Genomic DNA, 25,809 nt, shown 5'->3' with positions numbered 1-25,809 from the left:
GAGTTTCTTTATGAGAGTCATTATTTTTGTGTGTGCATCAAGCACTGTAAGTATGCATAGTTTGTGTCTTTGTGCATACGTATTTGCATGCTACATCATCCATCACTCGATGTTATATTCCATCTTACAATCAAATGAAGGGCCTGGGTGGCTCCTGTTGTTCCACGTGTCTGGGCCTGCAGATTACACTTACAGCTATTCATGCATGCAATCAGTCTCCTTTTCCTTTGTGTGTGTGTCAGCTCAGCAGTCAGAAGAGATGAGTGTCTCTAGAGAGGAGATATACACACACAGGAGACAAAGAGGCTGGCTAGTTGAAATACACAACAAGCCACAGTCACAAAGCCAGCTGTCCACTGCAGGTTTTGGCCCAATTCAGCCAATGTGTTTATACAAAACAAATAAACACAGGATTTCTGTCACCATGAAAAGGTTGTAATAAAATGTATGTATTGAATATAATAAATGAAAGTGAAGGTTGAAAATCATAGTTTAATTTAGGTTTTGTATCAGTTTTATAATGCTTGCTGGAAAGGCACAGACTTGTGTCTATGTGCTGACGTCCCTAGTGATTTTGGATTTATGGTCTGTAATTCCTGTGACAGTATTCTTGATAAATCAGTTGACGGATAATAAAGTTCTTCTTCCGCCACAGCCACATTTCACTATCAGCTGTATAAGAAGAATACTTTTTTCATGTGGATGATGTAATTTGTCTTAATAGAACAGTAATATATATATATATATATATATATATGTGTGTGTGTATGTGTATATATATATATATATATATATATATATATATATATATATATATATATATATATATATATATATATATATATATGTGTGTGTGTATGTGTATATATATATATATATATATATACACATATACACACACACACACACACAAACATATATACATATATGTGTGCTGTGTGGTTGTTTATTTGATAGTCTTTCTTAATTCATGTTTAATATATACATTTTTGTTCAGTTTTTTTATTTATAGTAATTTATAATTATTAAACTCCTAGTAAAGTTACTGTTTCAGTGCACTGCTGTCCCTTTATTCTTGTTAAAATGTTAAATGTCATGTGTCATTGACATGATATTTGTCACAAGTGTTTGACAACCATATTTGGGGGATTATTGCAAAAAAATTGTTTATGAATACATTATGCATAAGATAATTGACTGATATATTGATATTGGAAATCTTTACTTCCTAATATGAGTATCGGCATCCAACCATCTTATTTGACAACATTATGTTGCAATGAGCTAATATTATAGAGTAGATTTAGGTGTTTTATTTTTCAAGGTAGCTTTGGAAACTTGAAAATGTGAACTTGTGTAGAAGGATTTGTGTGTTTTGTGTGATAGATACATTAACGCCACTGTTGTCTTGTGGCTGTCTTGGGGGTAACGTCAAACAAGATTTGCAAAGAGATTTGCAGTTGGCAAACATGTTGTTACTGCTTAGGCTCATGAACTGCTTGCACATATCACTGTCCAGACAATAAAAGGGCTGTCGCTTTCTTTTTATATTGAGGCTTGGTAATGATGTGAGATTATAGCTGTTACGTAAAAGGATCACAAAGAGAAATCATAGGCAATTTACACCTTTTATTACATTACTTCTCTCAATTATTCCTGTGGAATGACTTCTTTTCAGTCATTTGTTCAGTCTTGGATTAGCTGGCCTTCTTAAAAGCCAGCCAGGTTCTGCGTCTCAATGACAAGGGCAACCACTGCATGTCACAACAGATTTCCGAAGTGTGCTCCTATTTTGGCCGCAACATCTGCCAGAAATCGATTAGGGAAAAACATTCTCATTATTCCTGGTTCATTAGGTTGTGTCTGGCTATATTAGACAAGAAGCAAAGATAGTGACTTGTTATTTGGGCAGCTCCTCTCCTCTCCTCAGTCTCCATTTGCCTGCACGCCCCACTGACTATAGTGGAGAGTGATCACATACATAGAAGACTCGGTCATGGCAGCTGCGACACACACAGTCTACCCGCGCCATTCATAAAATAAGAGACATTCAAGGTCACCTCACAACAGATCCAGCCAAAATAAACAAGGCCTTTGCTTCATTCTATGAGGACATGTACCAGTCTGGGGTCAGCTCTACTGACTCCCAGCAAATGAATAATTTTCTAGAGAATAGCCAGCTCCCCAAATTAGATGAAGCTGCAGCTGAAGCAATGGATGCTGCCATAACTTTGGAGGAGATACAAGCCGCTATCTCTCAATTCCCTAACAATAAAGCCCCCGGACCCGATGGGTTCACCATTGAACTGTATAAAAAATACTCTTCCAACCTAGCCCCTTTGCTACTCCGCATGTTTGCCCATTCTAAAGATACAACAGAATTGCCACCTTCTCTATACAATGCTAACATTGCTGTTATCCTTAAGAAAGACAGGGATCCTTTGGAAATGACATCATACCGTCCAATATCCCTCCTCCAGATGGAAACAAAAATACTCAGCAAAGTGCTGGCTAACAAGCTCTGCAAATACATAGCTAGCTTGATACACCCTGACCAGACAGGCTTTGTCCCTGGTAGACATATACATTTCAACCTAAGACGTCTATTCAACTTTATGTATCAGAAACAGAATGAGGAGTCTGTGGTGATTGCCTTAGACGCCGAAAAGGCTTTTGATTATATTGAATGGAGGTACATGTTGACCTCCCTGAAATATTTTGGTTTTGGACAAGAGTTCATTCAATGGATTGAAGTAATTTATGCTCACCCTCAAGCTTCAATAATTACTAATGGTGACATTTCACAATCGTTCCGTCTCCACAGGGGTGTCCGCCAGGGTTGCTCCTGTTCACCCTATCTGTTCAACCTAGCCATTGAGGCCCTAGCCAGTCACATTAGACTGAATCAAGAAATAGCCCCAATTAAAATGCATGGTGTGGAGAATAAGATATCCTTTTTTGCGGATGACATTACTCTATTCTTGTCACGCCCCAAATCCTCCATCCCACCTTTATTACAGCTTATTGATACCTTTGGCAGTTTTTCTGGCTATAAGATCAACTGGGGTAAGAGCGAACTTATGCCCATATCAGACAGGGTTGACCTTAACTTTTTACGTACCACTTCATTTAAAATTACTAGAGACCGATTCAAAACCTTGGGTATCATTGCGACACGTGACCATGGAAAACTCCTCTCTAGTAACTGGGAATCTAAACTGCAACAATTGAAACAGAACATTCAATTTGGAACACATTGCCCATCTCCATGGTCGGTCGTATTAACGCCATAAAAATGGTTGTCCTTCCTAGATTCCTATATATTTTCCAAAATATCCCTGTGTTTATCCCCCTTTATTACTTTAAAAAGTTGGACTCCATCATATCCTCCTTCATATGGAATAATAAACTAGCTAGAATATCAAAAAAACACCTGTTTAAGCGCAAGGTGGAAGGAGGCTTTGGTCTGCCTCACTTTAAGCTGTACTACTGGGCTGCCAACATGAATGTACTACTGTACTGGCGTAATGGTTTGCCGATGGCCCACTACAATCAAGAAGCTGTACCCTCATGGCTTCAAATGGAAATATCTTCATGTGGTGCCACCTCCCTCCCTGCAAAATTAAAGATACCTCTTTACATAAAAAATCCCATAATACTTCACTCTTTAAGAATTTGGAAACAAATCCAGCTTTTTCTTGGTCTGCCTAAAGTCTACATAGACAGTCCAATCTGTCACAATCATGCTTTCTCCCCGGCTTTAATGGATCCAGTCTTTTCCATGTGGAAAGCGAAAAATATTGTTTTTTTACAGGACCTGTACTTTGAGGGTAACCTGGATTCATTTCAACACCTACAACAGACATACGACTTACTGTCCACACACTTGTTCAGGTTCCTCCAAATTAGGCATTTTATCAGGACTCATATACCACACTATGAACATATGCCCAAACACAACACACTAGACAACCTTAGACGCCTCATACCAGGAAGCAGAGGCACAGTTTCTTCTCTGTATAGTATTCTAATGGCCAATGAGGAGGTGTCCACTGAAAAGGTGAAAAACGATTGGGAGCAGGAACTTAACACGGAACTCAATGTAACAGTTTGGGAGGGTATTTTGGATAGGATCCATAGCAGCTCAATAAACTCCAGACATTCTTTAGTACAGTTTAAGGTAGTCCACAGGCTTCACTACTCTACAGCCAGGCTCCATGGCATTTACCCCAACATTTCTCCTTTATGCGATAATTGTAAACAACAACCAGGGACTCTTACACATCAGTTTTGGTCTTGCTCCAAGTTAACTTTATTCTGGTCTCTTATATTTGATTACTTTTCAAAGGCCTTTCATAAATGTATTTCACCAGACCCACTCCTTGCCATCTTTGGTTCAGTGGTGTATAACCCCATCCTCACAAGTTATGAAGGGCAAGCCATATCCCTCTGCACTCTGTTGGCCAGACGCCTCATTTTGCAACAGTGGAAGTCAGAGGCTAGCCCTCTGTTCCAGCAATGGCTTAGAGTGCTAGGCAATGTACTGCACATGGAGAGGTTGCGCTATAAGATCACCAATAAAGAAATAATCTTTCAAAGGATATGGCAACCTCTGTTGGACAAATGGGCAGACGTGTGAGACCATCAAAGCCCAAAGTGACAACCCTAGCACTTGAGCCTGGCCTCTTCTCTTTCTTTCCGCCGAATTTGTTTTGTACATTATGTTGTCTAACACCATCTAGTCATTTACCTCTTGCTGGCTTTTTTTTTGTTTGTTTTTGTTTCCTTCTTAGTTGTTTGTTGGTTTGTTTTTATGCTGGGTGGGGGGTGGTTGGGTTTGGCCTTGTTGGCCTTGTTGTTGTTACAAAAAAAAGCAGAAAACCTGAAGGAGAACCTCTGTACTGTTATCCTGTATAACCCTTGAGTCCTTCAATAAAGATATTTTTAAAAAAAAGAAAAAAAAAAAGAAGAAGACTTGGTCATTGGCATCTTTTCATTTGGTTCAGAAAACTCCATTTTGTGCCCAATAATGTTTGTAACAGGAGACTATTTCCACTTCTTGCACAAGGAAATCACATTAGGAACAGCATAAGCACTGAATAACTGCATTGCTGTCTTTGGTAAAATGGATTTTCAGGCCAAATAGTGACATGGGGTTAGAGTTTAACAGTTGTGCATATGATTGTCAGTGTGCATGTCTCTGGGGAATGTTTGTATCATGACTGAAAACAGAATATGATTTCTTCTGAGCCATCAAATGTATTCCCCTGCCCTCTATTTTGTAAAACTAGGGAGTGTTAGTGGAAAGTTGCTGTCATTGTGTGTGTCTTATATTCAAAGCAAATTTCAAATTGAGATCATCCAGGGACTGCAGTCTGGATATAAATTGGATATGGAATAAAGCTAGAGCTGAAAAAGTTGTTGATTAATCATTTGATTGACAGAACTGCATCATTACATCAGTACAGTATTGTGTTCACCAGTGTGAGAGTCAAACTCCTGAAAGCCTCTAAAAATGTGCAACTTGTGGCATTTACAACATGAATAAAACAATTTACAAATTCCTCTCAGTGCTGTGATTGAAACAGAAGTTGTAGAAAAAAATAGTCCTACATTTGAACTGTGAAAAATATATTGCACTCTCAAATTTCTGAACTTCTAAGTGGAAAAGCGTTGGACTTTGAGACCCATGTAACCAAACACTGAGATGATACTTTTGTGGCTCTAAAATAATTCTGTGGACAAATGTCACCTTATTTTCACCTCGTTGTGTATTGTGTACCTATGATATAAGCTGTGGTTCTCCTGAAAATCAACAGAACTTGTACAAATAAAAGAAAATGATTTTAGCCTTTGGTGGCAGCTCTGTGTCTTTGTTTTGGCTGAGCACACAGGCAGAGGTGTGCCATATGGTAGCAGAATAGCAGTCTGGAGGGGATTGTTTCAACAGTGGTGCTTCCCTCAATAAATGGTGTTCATGGAGCTCCCCACTGTCCCCGGGGTAGGAGACAGGTGCCGCTGAAGGGAATAAAAGGCTGTTTGCACAGTGACTCAGCACGTCAGTCTCCCAACTCATTTGGAAGGGAAGAGTGATTGTTTGGCTTGGGCCTCTTTGGCTATGTCTACTGTGCGAAAGGGGAAGAACCATTTAAATAATATCTTCCAAGTCTATAAGATTGGGTAAAATATTTTCTTCATGTTTCTTCATTATTTGCAGTTACTGGTCTGATATGCCAAAGAAAGGTGATATGATCATTATGAAGCAAATCTGTTAAGTTGTAAAGCTCGTTCTCCTGTACCATAACTGCACGTGTTACAGAAGCCCTCCTAAATGGAATGCAATGAAGCGTGGATCAGTCTAGTCAATACTGAGATCAGTAGCTATCCTGCAGGCTGTGGGGATACTGATGATGCTGTGGTCCAGTTTGTGGTGAGCTATTTTTAGCACTAGTCATTCCTCAGTGCAGGTACAGTAAATAATCAATATAAAGGAGTTGGCCGAACCACCTCTGCCCACATGCTGCCTCAAGCACAATGCAAAGCTAATGCATCATTAACACATTCTGTGACTATCATCTGATCTGTTGGTGCCCTGTGTGCAAACGCTCTGGGAAAATCTAGTATGATATACAGTATCTTCGATTGATTGTGCTGCTCAAACTGTGCCACAGTTTTATTCAAGCTGAAGGAGTCTCAGTCTCAGTTTAGCACATTGCATAATATGTAGCCTATGGCCTCTCTGATAGAAGACTTACAACTAGGCACAGAGCTGATGCTCCAGTTGCCCTTTTTTTAGGCTGATCTGATGGCAAGAGCAGTCATGACATAACAATATGAGGAAGATGCCACACAACAAACATGATATAAACAAAAACGCTGCAGGTCAGAGACATCCCAAAATTTCCAGAGGACACTAAACACTGGCATACATGTTGACCACTTGTCAGCGATGTTTGAAAATGAGCCAACAATATTTATTTCAGTTTTAACATTCTGATTGTGTGATTCCAATATATTATTAGTGATATTGGCTATGCTCCTAACGTTAGCCTTTTACTAATTACTAATTTCATTGTCAGTTTTTAGTCTCACCTTTAAACTTCTTTTGTGTTGTAACATTCAGCATTTCTTTTTTTGTTTGTGTTCTATATTTGCAGCACATTTTTTATGCTGCAGGCGTGTTGTCAGATTGGTGAATTTTAATTCCCAATCTGACCCTTTAATTTAAATTCCCTTTAATTCCCTTGTGTTTTGTTAAAATGGTCATGCTTTCTTCATTTGCTCATGTTGTGTTTAAGTTGCAGTGCATTGAACTGTCTTGGCCACCATACAGGACATAAACACACTCAGGTTTACAAGAATAGATACGAGATATTTACCCTGGTTAAGTCAATTTTTAAAATGTATTTACATACCTGGCCAATAAAGTTTATTCTGAATTGGATTTTATGTACATTGTAATTTGTTTGAGCATCAGTTTGCTGTAAAGAGATCAGTCGTGTGTAATCGCCTCTTGTAGCCTGACGTGCAACATAAAGTACAAGTAACCATTTGACTTGACGAATGATAGTGAGGTTGACATTTGCCTAGATATCTGGTTTTTCTGTTTGGTTTGACTCAGTTCATTGCTTATACCATCTCAGTGTGGTGTTCACCAGAGAAGCAAACTTCCAACCAGAATGAATGGCTGAATCTCATCTCAGCATCTTCATTGACCATGACTCTGACTCTGGGCTCCTTTGGGTTTTCCTGAAATGTCTCTTTTATACAGTAGGCATTAACTGCCCTCTATAATTAATGAGAGTAGCTAACTGAAGAGTGGCAGCAGAGCTTTATGGAAAGCACCCAGCAATGCCCTTTAGGACATCCCATTACGTCTCTCCTCTGGTGGGAGCAGACTCAGATTGTTGCTCCTGGCTTGGTAATGGTGTGGAGGCAGATGTGGCTGCAAAGTGTTGTGGTCTGTAGGAGGTACAATCATGTTGAGATTATTCTTTATCCAGTAGCTAAAAACATGTATTTGTCTTTAGTGGCATGTTTACTTGTATTCACAGCATCAGTGTACTTTTCATCCCTTAATAACCGTCTTGTGTCTTGATTCTTAATCGTCCTAAAGACAACTTTTACAGTACAGCAAATGGTAAAACAGGTTTGTCACCATTTCAGCCAGCAGGGAAATCATGAAATTGTAAGATGATGTGTACTCTCTGTTATTTTCCATAAATTACATCATTGCTTCAACCAGGCTGTCAGTGGCTACATAATAGATGAGTGAATATATGAATTATGCATTTGTGACCGAATAGTGAGGGTGTTGGATATTCAGATATTACTATGCTTTACTTCACATATTCACAATGCACTGTGGGCTACATTAATGACACTAAATGTAGACCACATCTCCTTGACCAAAGCCAAGGTTAATGATTGCTAATTTGAAAGAAATCAGCATATTGCTGTTCTCTGATATTTCTCTGAGTTTTGAACGTTCATCTCTCTGAACTGTAGTGTGGGCAAAATACTAGTGTTTGAGTCTTTGCCAAGGCTGTGCCCTTCTGTGAATGGTGCAGTAATTACCAACCAGCTGTCAGGCCCTGTTTGCTCTGTGACAGTTGGCCAGACTTTGCAGTCAATACTTCACTGCCCACTTCATTCACTACAAACATCACCTTGATTTGATTTATCTCTTGTCTGTGAGTCAGAGCACACATGGCAAGGACTGTGGAGGGTCAGCGAAACTTTCTTTTATGTTTTTTTTCTCTTCATGCAGCACATTAGCCCTTTCTTATGGTGCTCATTTTGACCTGTCAATCACAGGTGTAACTTATTACATCAATTAATGGCTGAGTGCAGTTCACTCAAGCTGGTAAGGCTTAATGTCACACCTAAACCAAACTCAACCATCATTAATATTATTAGTGACACTTGTGTTTTTCCTGTCAAGACAAGTCAAAACATCTGCAGTGAAAAGGGTATATTAGCATCTCTCCGTGGCACAGCTGCTGCTAAATAACACAAATCTTTTCTATGTCTGTGTGTGTAGAAAAATGCACGCCTGTGTTACATAATTCCTCAGCTTTGTATGCCATATATACACCATGGATGTTTTAAACATTATATAGGGTATCCAAAAAGAATACCCCATCCTTTCACAGTGAAAGCCGCTTACCTAGCACATAGCCTATGTGGAAAAGGTTATCTATTGCTTTCGTCTTCCGTGTACATAATGCATGCGCATTAATATCATTCTCTGGATGCTTGCCCATGAGCCCCAGTGGCTTATATGTAAGTAGTAGTTCAATTTGCAATAAGCTAGAAAGTCATTTTTGATTGTTTGTGTTTCACAGTCAGTTCTGTTGTAACAGATCAGAATGTCAGAGTCTTTTTGGGCACAGTGGTGTGTTTGGAGGCACAGTTTACATTTGCGTTGCACAAGATGATTTGTGTCAGAAGAATGAGTTTGTTCTCTGTCATGAGTGGGCAGCTACGGTAGTTATTCATAATAAACAGAGATGCTCCCCTTGATTTACATATTGTGTCTGCTAATTTTATATTTTAGCTTGGAAATAAAATAGAGATGTCTTTATACCCAAAGTAGTGGTGTCTCTTTGCTTAGAAGAGCGGAGCAACCTGAAATACATTTTCCTCTAAACTACACAAGGTGATGATACCAAGCATCTCTCTTTGGCCCAAACAAACAGACACGGGAATTTTTGGCAGTGATATACATGCTGCACATTGCATTTGTCCCTCAGGATAGTGTTTGGCATATTGCACTGCTCCACTTTTCTTCCTCGTGTACTCGTGGCTGGTAGTTGTGGTTTTGTTTTCTCTCATGACTGACATTAATCTTTATTCATTTGAACACATATATAAAGAAACTATATAATGCATCATATAAAGAGCCCTCAACTGTGTAAAACCCAGATATACAAGGTTGATAAGTCGATCTGAAAAACTGCACAAGGGCACCAGGAAGCCATGTACAGAATGGCATTACCTGTAAATTGAGTCAGACAGTATTACATTATTGCACAAACCCACAGCTCTCATCAAAAAGCTCTGGTAATGTTCAGATGATGAATCGTGAGTATCTAAATGTTTGGAGACCTGCATAATTGGAAAAATGACAGATGGAAGGAAATGAAGGCTAATTCTGTAGCGCTTTTTGTAAATCACGTCGGTTGTTGCTATGCTGAGTGTGGGTGTTGAAGGTCATTTGTCAAGGTTATTGGCTGATGAGTCACCGTGGGGAGGCTTTGAGAGAAAGGGAATGGGGGCCCTATACCGACAATGTAATATTATTTAAGCGCGGCCACAAATCCTTCGGTGTGTCAACACCGGAGAAAGAAAGATAGATGATGATAGAAGATAGATTCCTTATAAAGCATAAGGTCACAGAAAGGCAGCTGAATATTTGAAAAGATGAACTTTTTAGTATTTTTCGCCTTTATTTGACAGCCAGTGAGGAGAGACAGGAAACACAATGAGAGAGAGAGATAAGGGCATAATATGCAACAGGGGTCTCTCAGTCAGGCGTCGAACCATATGCTTTGTGATCATGTGGTATATGTGCCTTAACCACTAGCCCACAGAGGCGAAGGCAGCTGAATTTTAATTTGCAGAGTATATGAGCGATATTGAAAGCTGATTTATATCATACTGCTATTTCTCTCTTTTTTATGGAAATGGAAGACTGGTCAAACCCCATAATCATCTCACACATATTAAGTAGATTTTCAGCTCCGAGCATTAAAAGCCGTAGAGAGATAGCGGTCAGCTGCAGCTGTGCACGTCTAATCCAGGTTTTCTAGCTCCTCTGTGTTTACCATCTCCATTTCCTCCTGCATACGGTCTGTTATGTTTAGATCGCAGCCCACTCTGGAGGTTTATTTCTCTCTGACCCTTTTCTGATATCCAGTAGTGGATTATTTCTCTCAATCAAGATGTTTTATGTAACCATTAGCCTGAGAGGATTATAGAAAAACACTCCGCTTTTAGAATTTAGTCCAACAAACCATAAAGATGTGGCCCTACTTTCTGATATATGTAAATAATAATCCTCCTGGTGTGAAACATGCTTTTCTGAGGCATCAGTGGACATGTACTTAAACATATATCTTTCAATATTAAGAAGGAGATTTGATGTAGAAATGATGAGTTCCTTGATTCTACGATCCAAAATACCTTTACATTCACATATGACTGACATTGAAAATTAGTTGATAATAGCTTAATAACATGCTTTGTGTTCTCATTTATCTTTGTTGTTCCTGAGTGGCAGCCAAGGAAAAATGACGTTTCCCTGTCCTTGGTGTTCTGGGCTGCTGTAACACCTCATCACCATGGCAACTCCTCATGTCGTCATTTCTCTCCAGGTGTGCTGTGTGCCCAAACTCTCTCTGCTCCCAGCTCCGTCTCACCTCATAGTGCACTAACTCACTCACCTCAAATAACACTAATTACACCTTTATCATGACAGAGCTAGATATTGTTATTGTGTTCATGTTTTAATAATTATGCTGTGTTTATGCTAAGCTTTTCCTTTTTCTTTTTTGTTTTGTCATCATATCGCCCAATTTGTGATTCATTGCTATGGTTGACATGCAAGCTGGGTAATCAGATCTGTTATCTGTGAGATTTTCAGTTGGACTCACTAAACAAACTGCTGTCTTCCCATCCTGTATTTACAAATTCAGCGTGCCAGTGAAGAATGAAAAACAACAGCAAGTGGCGGCACTCCACAGTGAGCAATACAGCCTGCAGATGAAAATCCACTTGTTCTGGTACAGTAATTAGTGCCTGAAGGGTGCAGCATTAGCACATTCTGCTAATCCAGCGCCGGTGCTCCATTGGGCTCAGGGCTAGGAGAGTAGGACTGAATCCCAGTGGAGCAGATGGATGACGTGATCCGAGGGAGGCTGAAAGGGGGCCCTGATCATAAAAAGGCTGATTACATGGTGGTAATGGGATCAGCATTACGGGCTCAAGGCTGGTGGTTTGCAGGAGATCCGGTTCCCTCCGGGCTTTCTACAGCAGAGTTTAGAGGACTTTTTTCTTAAAGGGGTTTTTCTAGTGAATTTGACCGAAGGTTATGGTTCCCTCAAGGGAACCTCCATTTATTGTGTTATGACATTGCCTGTTCATGAACCAAGAACACAGGACAAAATCGTCTTCACGACAAGAAAGCCTGTCACTGGCTTTTTATTCAAAGAAACTTATATTTTTTTTCTCCCATACAGCCGCATTGGGTGCAACTTGGTGTTCAGTGTCTTGTTGAAGGACACTGGAGCATGCGAAACAGGACTGGGGATCAAACCACTAACCTTATGATTAATGACCAACCTGATTGGTCTGTTAATGAGTAATTTGTCCCCTGATTTTATAAAGGCCGGCATAAATAGACCTCATAATGATGATAATACTAATAACTAATAATGACTGATTATCTGTTATTTAAAAATAAGGCTATTGTTTATTGTTTTACAATCACATTCAGCAATGACAATTGGTATGTAAGTAGGTGGTGCATTATCCTAAAGACCCTCTTTAGTTTAGCTTCATTCATCACTGTCACTGGACCAAGCAGCCAGTTACAGATGGTTGGTGTATGTGTGTGCGTGCATGTGTGAGTGTGTACCTCTATCCACATATCCATTCCTCTGACCTTTTCTGACTTCAGTGTGGCGATATGTGTGTGTTTTGTGTTTCTTTATTTGTCTCTTGATGCTTTAAAGTAAATTTTTGTATGGCCCTAGTGACCTGGCCACACCACTTGTGTTGTCTGTCTGTTTCTTGTCATTAAATTCAAGTTGTGAAATTGAATGGGTGTTTTTTTGCCCCCTCATTCATCCCAGAACAGGGATTACAGCTTGATTACAAGTATTTATTAATTAGTGAAAGTCAAAAAGAAGCAAGAGCCATTGTTTGGCAGGATTAAAACAGATTTAGTGGCTGTGTTGTTTCTTTGGGATGAAAGCAACTCTGCTTTTTTCACTTTTGGAAGTCAACCCAAGCCCCTTTATTCTTCCAGATGAAACACAGCAGTACTTTTTAAAGTGGATGTTGTGACTGAATGTGTCAGACATTCAGTTTGAGTAGTTTCTTGGGTCTGGTTTTTTCTTCTTCTTTTTTTAAAATGCACTTTTAATCAATTGTTATCCCTGTTAAAGGACAAATGTAAAAGCAAATGTGACTGAATGCAGATTTTTTTTCATTTACTCTCAGTTGACATTCTTGCAGTTGATTTTGCTGTCCATAGAGGTTACACAATTTCCAAACCTCCGTCATGTGTCAGCAAAAATGATTTCAAGCATATTCAGGCGTATGTAAATGTTCCGGTGAATCCCTTCTCCTGTCATTACCCCTGTCATTTTATGGCATGCAGTCTGAATCACCCCAGAGCCATAAATTCAGGGATGCTGACAAATCTATCAGACACTTGCAGTTTTTTTTTGCTGACTAGGGAGGTTCTCATCTTACGGGCTGTGAGATTTTCATCTTTCAGCAACTCGTCCATCTAAATCTCAGCAGCAGCAGCACAGTTGGTGAAGAAGGTGATGATCATTTTGAGACACACCTTTTGCTTCTGGGACCACTGCACTTGTGTGCTGTAATATGAGGTGATGGATGTTCTCCTCCAAATCCACCAATGTTAACATCATCTTCAGCTCAGTACTCCCTCCTATCATGATGTGCAGAACAGTATCTGTTAATGTTATTTCATTTAAATGCATTTAACATTTATACACAGTAATACTTCAAACAGATGGAATGATTTGTTTACTTAAGTTTTTATTTTGAGTTGCAATTTATGTGTTTGGCACTTGCTAATTGGTTTCCTCACCATCCTCCATTGGGATCCGAGGGATGTTTATGCATGTGAGCACACCACACATGCATCACAAAATAATCCTAAGGATGACTTGGCAAATTAACCGCAGAAAGGCTTCAAGCATTTCTATCAGTCCATGGGCAATAATTTCATAAAAACAAGAATATTTGAGTCTTTCTTTAAATCTCAGACTTTGTGCAGTATTTTTTAGTGAGACTCACCAGAGAGGCTGCCCACTGCCTGCAGCTCTGGATGACATCATCGCTCCCAGAGCTGCATGACTGAGTAGATGTTGGAAAGACAGTGGGGGAAACGGCCCGCAGCAAAAAGTGCAGCCTCCCACGCCACCCCGGTCCCAGTTACACCAGACCACATGCCACCCTGTGCAGCCAAGCCATGCCATTCTAGCTTCCCCCTGGGCAAACAAAGACCCCTTTCAGGCCAGTCCCTACTGTGATCATGCAGAGCAGAAGCAATCTGTTCCTCTTGGCTGCTCACTGTGAAGTGACCCAGCCTTTTCCTCGCTACAGCTTTACTGTTTTGTTCAACGCTCAACCTACCCGACTAGGTCTACTTTTTGATTGCCCTGCTTGCTGTCCATCTTGAAAAGGGTATGGAGGCTCAGATGAGCCATCCCCAAGGGTTAAACTTGTCAGGCTCAACGAGCAGTTTTAAATTCATATAATACTTAATTCAATACATTTCACACATTTCCTCTTGGAGAACTTTTCAGATTGACAAATGGCGCTTTTCCACTATACAGTTCTAGCACTACTCGGCTTGACTCGGCTCGACTCGACTCTGTATAGTTCCAGAACAGACCTTTTTCCATTACAAAAAAGTACCTACTCAACGTGGGTGGGGTCGTCATAGCACGGCTCCGCGAAACTGCTGTGACTTCGTTTTATACGCGACACGAAACACATAAACAATGGAGGACATTGAGGCAGTGGTGTATTTGCTGCTGTATGTGGCTTTTTGTCACACACAAAGCAAGAAAATTGAGCCGTGTGGCTGTAGCCCTGTTGCCGGTATTTAAAAATGCTGGGTTTGATTCTTGTGTGGGACGCCTCATGACAACTCTTCTGACCAATCAGTGGCCGGCAGTCTGTGCACGTCACATTTAGTATCGGCTCGGCTCGCTTGGAACCTCGGCAGAGCAGGTACTAAACAAGTACCAGGTACCAGGTACTATCCCTGATGGAAACGCAAAAACAACCAAGTCGAGTCGAGTCGTGCTGGAACTGTGTAGTGGAAAAAGCGCCAAAAGTGTTTCTTGCTTCAATCCCTGCATCCTCTCAACTCTTTCTGGCAAGGCATCAGTGCATTCTCTGTGGGTTTTGATTTGGGAGGCAGATGTACATGGTCCATGGCCTTTATAGCAAACCAGGAACTGGTAAACGTGACTTTAGAAAGCATTATCCAGAATTACATAACTTTCATAATTGTAAAACAAGATTATGAGATATTCCTTCACTATGCTGCAGCTCTGCAGAGGCTGACAATATGATTAAGACTGTAGGATGTATTTTTGCCATGACTACAGCTTGAATTAACAGGCATACAGCAAAATGACAAAACACACAAAATAGATTTCTACTTATCTAGTGCAATATAAAATGAACCACCACCAAAAATGACTGAAAAACTTGAGCTAGGTATTCAAGATTAGCTGGAATATGTCTACATTGTTTGCCTGCAGCTGCTTCACAGTTACAGTTTTTTTTTTTTTTACAGTCACTTGGTAAAAACAGGGCATGATGAGGCACAGATGCTTTTATAATGATGCAGCATCATGTAAATATATGATAGTATTTGAACTAGCCTAGAATGCTAACTTGTCAGTCTTCTGGATCACGGATTTTTGTTGTCTTTCCAGCCATGTAGATACATGAAAGAGAACGAAATACCGTGCTCAGGTCCTGGTGATCATAATAAAAAATATATAATAAAATAATCTACACATACATCTACACAACAAGACATAATAAGTCAATAAACACTGTTCTGAATCTACACATTGCAAATGCAGATTTAAAAAAAGAAAAGGTCCATCATTGAAGTGTTCAGTACATCCATTACACACCACATACCTCGACCATATCCTGCAGCCTGAGATGCAGTGATGTTAGCAAGAAAGTGGAGCAGTAGCTGAAGGTATTTTGATGATACTGAGTGGCTTTCCTGAACTCGCCCTCCTTTTGATGGTTAAAGATGCTCCAGGGCCAGAACGCTATTTGTTTGACCGACGAGGTTCAAACTGGGCTGTCTGGACCAGCATTCACCTGCACTCCCATCAGCCCTCTGGGGTGATGTCGCATCTCCGCTCTGTCAATCAGCGGCCTCCCATATCATTCTACCTGCAGCATCATTTCACTGGCCTCATTCAGTCACTCTGCAGTAGTCAAGGTGTTCAAGAAGCCTGGATGTGCACATAAAAGCCTCTGAGGCCTCAAGACACATTTAAGGTTATCAGGGAACCTTTTGTTTGCAAAAGAACTAAAGAAATTTCAACTTTTCTTAATAAAAAGATAGTTTTTTTTTTTGGAATGACAAAGAGGTAATTTAACCACTTAAAAGCACACTACAAAAAGTGAATAATAAAAATGTATAATATATAATAATTGCGGCAATCTGATTGGGTATCTGGTTGAGATCCTCACTGTAGATAGTTACTGTAGATATTTCTCTCCAGAAGACCATTTAATTGTCCTGCATTGACAGGTTGTGTGATGTTAAACTCTCACAGTCGGTCTTTGTCATTAGGTAAGATGTATTTGTCAGGGTATTGACCTGTTTTACACCTTGTTTTACACCAGTCACCTCTCTTTCTCTTTTCATCGACATTGGCTTTCACAGAGAACAGTAAACCTGACTTATGTAACCCAACACTGATTTTATTTGCATCCCCCAGAGTATCAATACATCCATCACAGCTTTTTAAAGGCTTACAAAAAAGACTGATCTAGCAATAAATTAATGATGAATATTTTGCAGTTTACATGAGTGGGTTTTTTTCATCTCTATGAATTTGGGAAATGTTTTTTTGAAACCTAGCTTAAGTGTAAGAAGAAAAAAAAACCTCTCCTGGTATTCTCTGTTTAATTATTATTATTATATTAATTTGGTTATTGCTATTCCTCAATGACGGTTGACTGTCAGTGACTGTCTGTGAGGACAGTTTCTTAGTGCTACTCATAGTTGGGTAGCCTATTCAAAAGGGAAATACAAGGAGATCTCTATTTTTGGCCTCAGTTACAGCCTACTTTTTCCACTGTGGCGTTATAGTGGGTGAACATTTTACCCAGTTAAGTAGAAAGCTCTTCTAAAGGCAATCATTTTCAATTGTGAAGATGCAGCTATTGTAGTTAGAAGTGGGAGATTTTCATACTAAGTAAAAGAATGAGAAGAAGCAGCAGCTGTTGGTCTTGACAAATGTTGCCATCATTGCTACTTTTGACTTCCATAAGTAAGTGTAATACATTTCTATAGATAGTTTACAGCTGTGACAAATCATTTCTGGTGTGCTTCTCTGTGACTGTTCATTATCTCTGTGCACTAATCATTCAACATTTATTAGAAATTTATATTCAAGAAGAATCTTGTAAGAAAACAAACAGAAGAAAGTAATACATTAATTACAGTTAATAATTTGAAATGCAAAAATGCACCCTAAATGTTACTTTTTATGGAAGCATGTAATACAATATATTTGAAAGCGTTACTGAGCTTAAAACTCAGATTCAGAGGCTTTAATGATCTAATGTTGCAGAGATTAAATGCTGAATTTAAGGGAAAAAAGAAAACATCCTCATGCTTGTCAGTATCTTTGATCAAAAACTAAAACTCCCTTTATTTAGTAATTATGTATCAAAGCAACACAAAGGTGTAGTGTGGGCACATGTCCAGCAGTCCTGTTCACTGTATAAGACGTTGAGAGCTAAGCTGTATGTTATTGCTTCTCAACACAGCGTTCATCTACACACACACACTTTAACACATTGCTGGAAGATGGGCCGAGCCAAACTAGTGTGACGCTTCTTGAAGTTTGACAGAAACTGAGTTGAGAGAATGTTTGCCATCACTTCCAACGTGATTATTACAGATATTGAACCTTAGTTTTCAGAGTAGCGTTGTGAAAAAATCATTTCTTTCATAGATGACTAGTTTTGTGTAACAACAATTTTTTGACTCTGCAGTTTAAGACATCAGCTACATTAAGCTGAACGAGGAAACTCCAGATAAAGCAAAACATAGTTTAAACTAAGAGAAACTGTAGTAGTGATACCAGCACAAGTGCATTTTTCTTATAGTGTTATACTTCTTAATTTCTTCTTTGAAACACACTGGGAAGAAGAAAAAGTGTTAGTCTGAATGGCTGCTCCTCCTACTCTTCGTGCTTGGAAAGTGCACGTGCAGTCTTGGTCTAATGTTCCAATATAGTATTTTTAGGAGGCAGATATTGGAACTTTTTTATTTAGAGGCATATAGGCTCTGGCTTTGTGTGTGTGTGAGTGTGCCAGGGAGTGATGGTGGGTGGGTGTATGTACGTGCTGAGGCGATGATGCCCTCAACTCACAAGCAGCAGGTGAACATGCTTTTGTTTCTTTCCAAATCTTCCCATTTTCAGACTTTATTCTCTCCTGCAATGCATTTGAAATGTGACAATCGTTCAGTGTCCATTTTTGACTGTACAATTGATGCATGCCAAATAATAACCACTATACATACAAATACTAAGCTCAGTAAAAAAACAATTCTATTTGCTGTCTTTTTGCATATGATAGCAGCTGCTTACCTGTTGATTAACAATTCTTTGCTCAAATCTTAACATTTTGGGAATGCATGTCTAGGTGGATTTTTGAAGATGAAAGTTTGCCGTCATTAATGATTAAAATGAATAATTCTGAGTTAAACAGATCTTCTTTGATGATATTCTAAAATATCCCATTTTATAAGCTGTGTAGAGTCATGTCTTACTCACCTGTTTTTCCATTTGAAGTCTGGCACACTCAGATCAATACCTTATATAAGCTGTGTGGGAGACAGCTGAGGATGAATTTCAGCCTCTGTTGCTTAAGATGAGTGCTATCTTTGCATTGTGTATGTTCTGCAAGAAGTCGCCTACTTTTATTCACAGGGCATGCATTGAAGAGCAACACCCTGAGTAAGAGAGGCTTGTGAAGCAGTGCTGCTCATGGATACTGCTGTTGCTATGAGACTGTTGAAAGCATGTTTAAAGCACAGATCTGTTTTGAAGTTGAAATATTTTTAACACCTAGTGCTTAGGCCAATGCGAGCCAGAATTATGCTAAACCCGTCTGCTATGAGCATGCAATAATTTTCCTGGAAAAATGCGAGAATAAGAAGCCTGTGCTGTAAAAGTACATTGGGATATTTGTAGATTCTCCGCGCAGCTTCCCTCCTGTCTCTCTTACTGTCGACTGCTGTCTGATCAGCTTATGAAAGACAATATTTTCACATAGCATGAATAACAGGGAGAGAAAAGGCCATGTTTGTCCCTCAGGGTTTATGTTGAGTGTTAGGAGGTTGAGGGAAGTGGTTACGGGAATACATTCAGATTGTCAGTTATGGTTTTGGAAAGGCCACAATTCTGGGATCACGTGATGAAATGTGTTTGAAATAGCTGTGTCAGCTAACAGCTCGAGGACACAGCTAATTATGTGTGTTCCTGTGTGTCCGTTTTGTGAATGTATCATCCTCTTACCTGTGCTGCACCACTAATTTGTCATTCACTGTTGAAAAACAGGTGAAATCCTAAGAGATATTCCATCTGTGCTCTGTCTTACATCACGATGCTGTTGGATCCAACATGATTGCATGGGAGGTTTTTAACCTTTAGTCCCCGCAGGGCCGGAAGACAATCAGCACCATGTCTCCCCTGAGGAGAGCAAGCTAAGCTGGATGGGATTGAAACTGAAAGGCGGCTAAAAGAGTTCTCATAACTGCCTTTGAAAGTTCTATTTTTTGTTCCACTTCTGGAGATTCATCCTAAGAGGCTTAATTTATATTAGCCGTACAATCAGATTGCTCTCAAAATACACGCTTTTAATTAAGTGTGCAAACCAATTAAGTTATGCTCGTCTTCATTTACTCCGTGGTTAACCTCAGACAAGGTTAGCAGCAGAGGCATCCACTGTCAAAGAGTTTATCATCCGATACATAAACCGCTTTTGTTTAACGTGAACAAGCTGAAACTCTTCTTAAACTTGGTCAGTTTGTGCAGGTGACACACAAACACACTGTCATAGCACCTGTCACAGCTGGACAAAGACGTTAAGCATCTGCTGCTCTTACATGGCATCAAGGTGCCTTTCCTATTGCTAAGCACTTACTTTGATATTAAGTTCATCCGTGTAAAAGGCATAATTATTGGATTGTCAGTTTTTGTTTCATTTTGTTACACTTTCCAAAAAGAGATTAAAAGATATGTGAGGCTGAAATGTGTTCAGCTCAGCTTTCTCTCTTAAAGCTAATACGTTAAAGCTCCCATCAGCAAATATTTCAAAGCAATCTGTCATCCCATTTTTCACATACTGCTTAAACAATATAGTGTAGATCTCCTGGATGTCATCAAATTTTCTGTATGACGTCTTTTGAAGTTGAAGGTTGCATATCGTACATAGTGAGAGCTTAGCATTAGAGCGTCTCACACGCACACACACACACACACACACACACACACACACACACACACACACACACACACACACACACACACACACACACACACACACACCATACACACACATACACAGTTTATACCATATCCTTTTTGAGAAGGGGACAGCACAGACTTGTCATAGGATCAAGTTAATTCTCACATTTCCATCGTCGGATGGCCACTTTGTTTATTTTCGTCCTCATTAAAACCTGGATCAAAGAATTGTTCAAGCGAGTCCAATGTAACATTGTCAAGGATTAGCCAATAGGGAGACTCCTCCTTGTCGCTTCATAAGTGACACCGCAGTAAATCTCTGAAATAAGCTGTCACTCCAAATCCCCGGCCAACAACGTGACAGCTCTTTTTAGCTTGTCCTGCCCTCACTGTTTGGTGCAGCGCAGTGGGTTGCAGACAGCAGCCGCCCTCGCTTCCATAGGTAAACCCTTAATGGCTGTCACACTAAAAACTCAAGGAAGATAAAACAATCTCAAAGAAATGATTCTGCTTGCTATTGTGTCTGTTAGATGGTGGAAACTAAGAGGAGAAACTAAGAAGAGAGCTGCTGTGGCCTTAGTGCAGCTCAGTCGGCACAGTTTGGAGCGTGTAGTGCCTGTTGTGGTGTACAGTACAGTAACCAGATATTACATCACATCAGATTAGATCAAAACAAAATAGGGTTTACATATATTAGTCACATTAATCTAATAAATCTCTTTTTGCTTTGGCTTTTTCTTAAAATCAAATGTTTCACATTTTAAACCATTTTTGTTTAGATGCCTTTTTATATTGCAATCCTAAAATACATTTTTTCAGTTCAAACATTTTTAGATGAGTATGAAACTGTCATCAATTTAAGGGGCTGTTCTTACTGCTGAGAAGGCCTGATGGGTCAGATGCCTGCAGTGCAAGGACTTTTAAAGAGTCCTCTGGGAGTTTTCAAAGACTAATCAGTTTTATAGGACATTGGAGAGCTCAGCCACATTGAAATGGCTTTTTTCCCAGTAGGCGATCCAATTGTGTGTGACCAATAAGATAATTTGCTTTAATTTCCCCTATTATAGTGGAGCCGGCCATTACTTGGCTTTAATAAGAGTATTAGACTTTTGAAGGATATTTCACCTTGGTGTAATGGTTTAGTTATCAGCGTCAGGGAGTGTTGGCATGTGTTAGTTCATGTACAACAAATCATGATTTCTTTATATGACTACTGAAACATTTTCTAAGTATTTTCATATTACGATATCAATTTGAAAGAAACTTTAACCTTGCGTCAACTTTAATTCATTGCAGTGAACAATATGGTTTTATTGTCCTCAGGGTGTTATCTTTGGATCACATATGGCAGATTGATTTGAACAGTCTGCTCTGCAACACACAACAAAAACATACTTGAGAAAAACAAACAACTACACTGTATCTTAAAATCTATTAAAATCCTAACACCCTCAACCTCTGAATCTGTGCTCAACTACTGAAGTGAGGCATCTTAACCCATCAAGGGAGTCATTTAAAGGATGAGCCACATTTAGCCAAATGTATCCTTGTCATAACTACTCAGAGCTGCATTCTATGAAAACCTGATATTTCTGAATCATTTATTGAGAAGATTGCATCTCCCTTGGGCCTCCATTAGAGCGTTGACACGCAGGGGCAGTGGTGGGCCTTTCACGCCTGTGTGCACAAGCAGCCAGTCTCCAGGGCCAAACAGCTTTCTGCATTTTTATGGCTGGATTCACCACTGGAAAATGATCTTTCCTGGGGCTCTGGAGACAATGGAGAGGGTGAAGTGGTACCATGGAGGGCCCCTCTGCTCAGCATGAGATGTTTAAAACAGCCTGGGGGTGCTTAATTCTGAGAATTGGAGCTCAGCATCTTTCTACCAATCAATTCAGCCGGCTTGTCTGCCAGTCACACTTATACAGCTCTTACACCATACAGAACCAGATATTCAAAGACATACTCATTAATCGTAAGTTCGAAAGTTTTTGTAGCAGCAGTGGTTTACTTCAGAAAACTACAGAGGGTGATTTACAGTACACTGAGAGCCTCTGGCCTGCTGGAGTCAGATGCAGCTACAGTACAAATTATGTGGGATGACATAATAAGTATGAAAGGCTCACTGCGAGGGGGCAGTTATCAAAGATGCACTATATCTGAGTCACTTTGTGTGACTTTGTAAAGAACGTCATCGTCTTCATCAGTCAGATATAATTGATGTCATGCTTTAAATCTATAACCTTTGACATGTCCTTCGACTACAGAAAAGACAGAACATATATTGTCATTTTGTTGCATCTTCTGTGCCTTCATTGATTTTATCCAGCTATCGAGCAGAGTAAAAAGTCTTTGTCAAGTAGGTAACAGAATATAAATGAATAATGTAGTAGTGGTGGGTGATATAATGATATATACCATGAGATAAATGTACACAGGCTTTTGCAGATTTTGCAGTTCTATTTGTGCTGTGGTAGCAATATCCTTTTACATCTCTGGATGTAATAAACCATTGTTGGCAATGTTGCAGATCAATGAGCATGATGGGTTTATGATTTTATATGATCTTGTATCAATGTGATATATTAATTTGATTTGTTAGGTTCGTCATTTTGTGGATTAGCCAAAATACACAGTCATGCCTCTTTAGTTTGTCCATTAACTGTTTCTCAATTGATTTGCCAAAAAAGTACTATATTACAATTTCTATTAATGTCCCAATATAAAAATATATATACGGTCATAGAGGATTTTATCCTTTTAGCCTACCCTTATTGTGTACTCTATTTCCACTATTGACAAGGAAAAATGTCACCCGAATATGGACAGGATCACAGCAGTAATGACATTCTTTTGTGTTTTACTCATTTTAAAGTTACTACAAGGATCTTTGATTTTAGTTTTAGGTTCCCCGGTGGACAAAGGTGGCAGTGTGAAGACTGCATTTCCCATGAGCACCACCGCCTTGTGTTGTAAAGATGTATGCCAGCACAGGCTTTTGTTTTGGAAGTGAGTGAAGGAAAGACACTGCTTATGTCTAATGCTGTTTCTAATGCTGTTGTTTTTAAACACAGCTGTTTGCAGGATGTATAGCGATTAGATAATGTTTCCTTTTTTAGCTATGTAAGATTAATAATTGTAATATGATGATGGTGAAGCAAAGTTAACTATTTTAGTGCCCTTCATACACCTAGGCTACATGTAAGTCTACATTCACCACCAAATCCTGCAGGGTTGTGCGGAAATATGGGCGTGTTTATCTGTGATTTAAAACATAACTGCTGTGAAACAATCAGAAAATAACGTTTTATTTCTCAGAATGACTCCGTTATTCTTACTTCATTGCTGCTCACTCTCTTCATTCATTCTCTTGCTTGCCCGACCACAGCTGAACTCTCTCTCTAAACTGTTCTTTCTCTTGAAACTTTTCACACTGATTGATTTTGAAAATGCAACGGCCAATGGGAAACGCTGTAACTTCATCACTCAGTCAGTGAGTCTGTCAGCCAGTGACAGACAATCAGGGTTATATGGCTGCTCCAATTCATCTTAAATCTCTGAAGTTATTTTTGGTTGACTGACAGTAACTCTCTCTGTGGTTCCACACTGCAAAGTCACACAGTGTCTGTCGAGCAAAGATTTTTCCATCTGGAAGTGACTTCATCAGCAGAGCCAGAAAATTCAAGGTTCCGCCTACTCTCTACAGAAAACCTTGAATTACTTCAAAAGGATTCTGATGCCTTTGCCTCTTCAAATGTGTTGCCTTCACTTTTCCAGAGCGGCCCTATCACTGTTCTGCTGGAAAATGTGCATTTACTTACGTTTCCTTGTCAAATAATGGGCCCTCTGTGTGCTTTGGGTTTGAGGCAGCAGGGAATTGTGTCATAATACCATTTTTAGGTTTCTAAAGCTGCCTGTCAATATGAAACTCACAGAGCTCACAGAAAGTAAGAAAGTTGTAAGCCCTGAGTGCAGGAGCTCTTACACTAGAGAATCATGCATTTGCTGAGATATACAGTACCTGTCAAAAGTTTGGACACACCTTTGTATTCACTTGCAAAGGTGTGTCCATACTTTTGACTGGTCCAGTAAAAGATTTAATTTCCACTCCCCAACTGTTCTCTTCATTTGCGAAGTTGTTAAATTAGTCAGTGGTGTTCAAAAGCTATTATTTATGCAAAAGGGACAGAGCCTCTCATCTTGCTCTGACCACAAAGACTCTTGTCATTGTATCCCTGATCTGCAGGCATATCACAGATGCTGAGGACAATAAGAAAGCAAGGCCTACTGCAAGTCTGTGGGTCTCAGTTTAAGCCTTTTGATTGGTTCAGTGGGTCCCCCAATGAGCAAACAATACAAACACTGACCCAAAGCTCATTCAGACAAGAAGGTGCCGCATTACAAAGGATTTCGTCTGGAATTTCTGCCTACTAATTAGGGGTGTGACAACACTCAGCTCACAAGACGAGACATGATATTTGGTTCACGAGACTTCCTGTCCCGCACGATCTGCTCTGTGCTGAATTGTTGCGGAAACGGATCGGACCCGACGCCGTGCCGAAGCGGAGACGGACCGCAGACGCATCCGGTGGAATTTAGGGGTAAGGGTGAACAATTACTGGTAAATTCCACCGCATGCGTCTGCGGTTTCCATTCTAGTCAATGTGTGTACTTCCACCAGCTGTGGAACGGCTCCATCATAGCCGCGGAACGGCTCCAGCAGTCCAGAGGCCTCCGGAGGACATATGCAGAGCTTCTATTTTTGCTGGATCACGGCGCAGCAATTAAGCACAGAGCAGATCATGCGGGACAGGAAGTCGAGCACAAATACAAAATAAAAAACGTCCGGTTTTCAAAATAAAATACACTGTGTTCACGGCGGATCATATTTCCCAGCACTATACCTTGAAAACATCATAAGTAGGCCTACATAATTGCTAATATTGTACATACCCATGGTTGAGGTCGAATCAAAATTATCTCCAAGACAAGGCAGATCAACAGGTCAGCACCCCTACTACTCTTGGTAGTAGGGGTGAGTAGAGGTTAAGTAGGGGCTTAACCTGTACTTGGTTTTGTGGTTATCTATATAGAAAGTACATTATGTTATATTGCGCGATTATCCGTGAATTCGGGAGATCTCGTGGGTCCTCACGGCTCCGGCTGCCCGCCGGAGCCAGGCAAAGCCGCAACACAGACGGAGGTGGTGGGTGTTGACGGAGGACGGAGCCAGAACGCAGCGCAGCCGTTCCAGAGCGGATCCGGAATTTAGGGGTTACATGCATTCCCACAGGTG

At 39.9% G+C, this 25,809-nt stretch overlaps 1 protein-coding gene across 2 annotated transcripts in view; it reads left to right on the top strand.

Moving 5' to 3' along the window:
- The window catches only part of LOC133982274 (FERM domain-containing protein 5-like), a 60,405-nt gene that overhangs the window by 10,184 nt on the left and 24,412 nt on the right, over positions 1–25,809 (top strand). The window contains exon 1 of one of the 2 annotated variants that reach the window (XM_062421247.1): positions 11,260–11,378. The exons of the other annotated variant lie outside the window; for it this stretch is intronic. Within the exon in view, the coding sequence (XP_062277231.1) occupies positions 11,346–11,378 (33 nt within the window). The 5' untranslated portion in view covers positions 11,260–11,345. Of the gene's footprint in view, positions 1–11,259; positions 11,379–25,809 lie in introns of those variants that run through there. 2 annotated transcript variants of the gene reach the window in all.

Source organism: Scomber scombrus, chromosome 6, assembly GCF_963691925.1.
Source record: "Scomber scombrus chromosome 6, fScoSco1.1, whole genome shotgun sequence".
In the NCBI taxonomy this organism is placed as follows: domain Eukaryota; kingdom Metazoa; phylum Chordata; class Actinopteri; order Scombriformes; family Scombridae; genus Scomber; species Scomber scombrus.
This window is presented reverse-complemented; position numbering and strand designations above follow the sequence as displayed.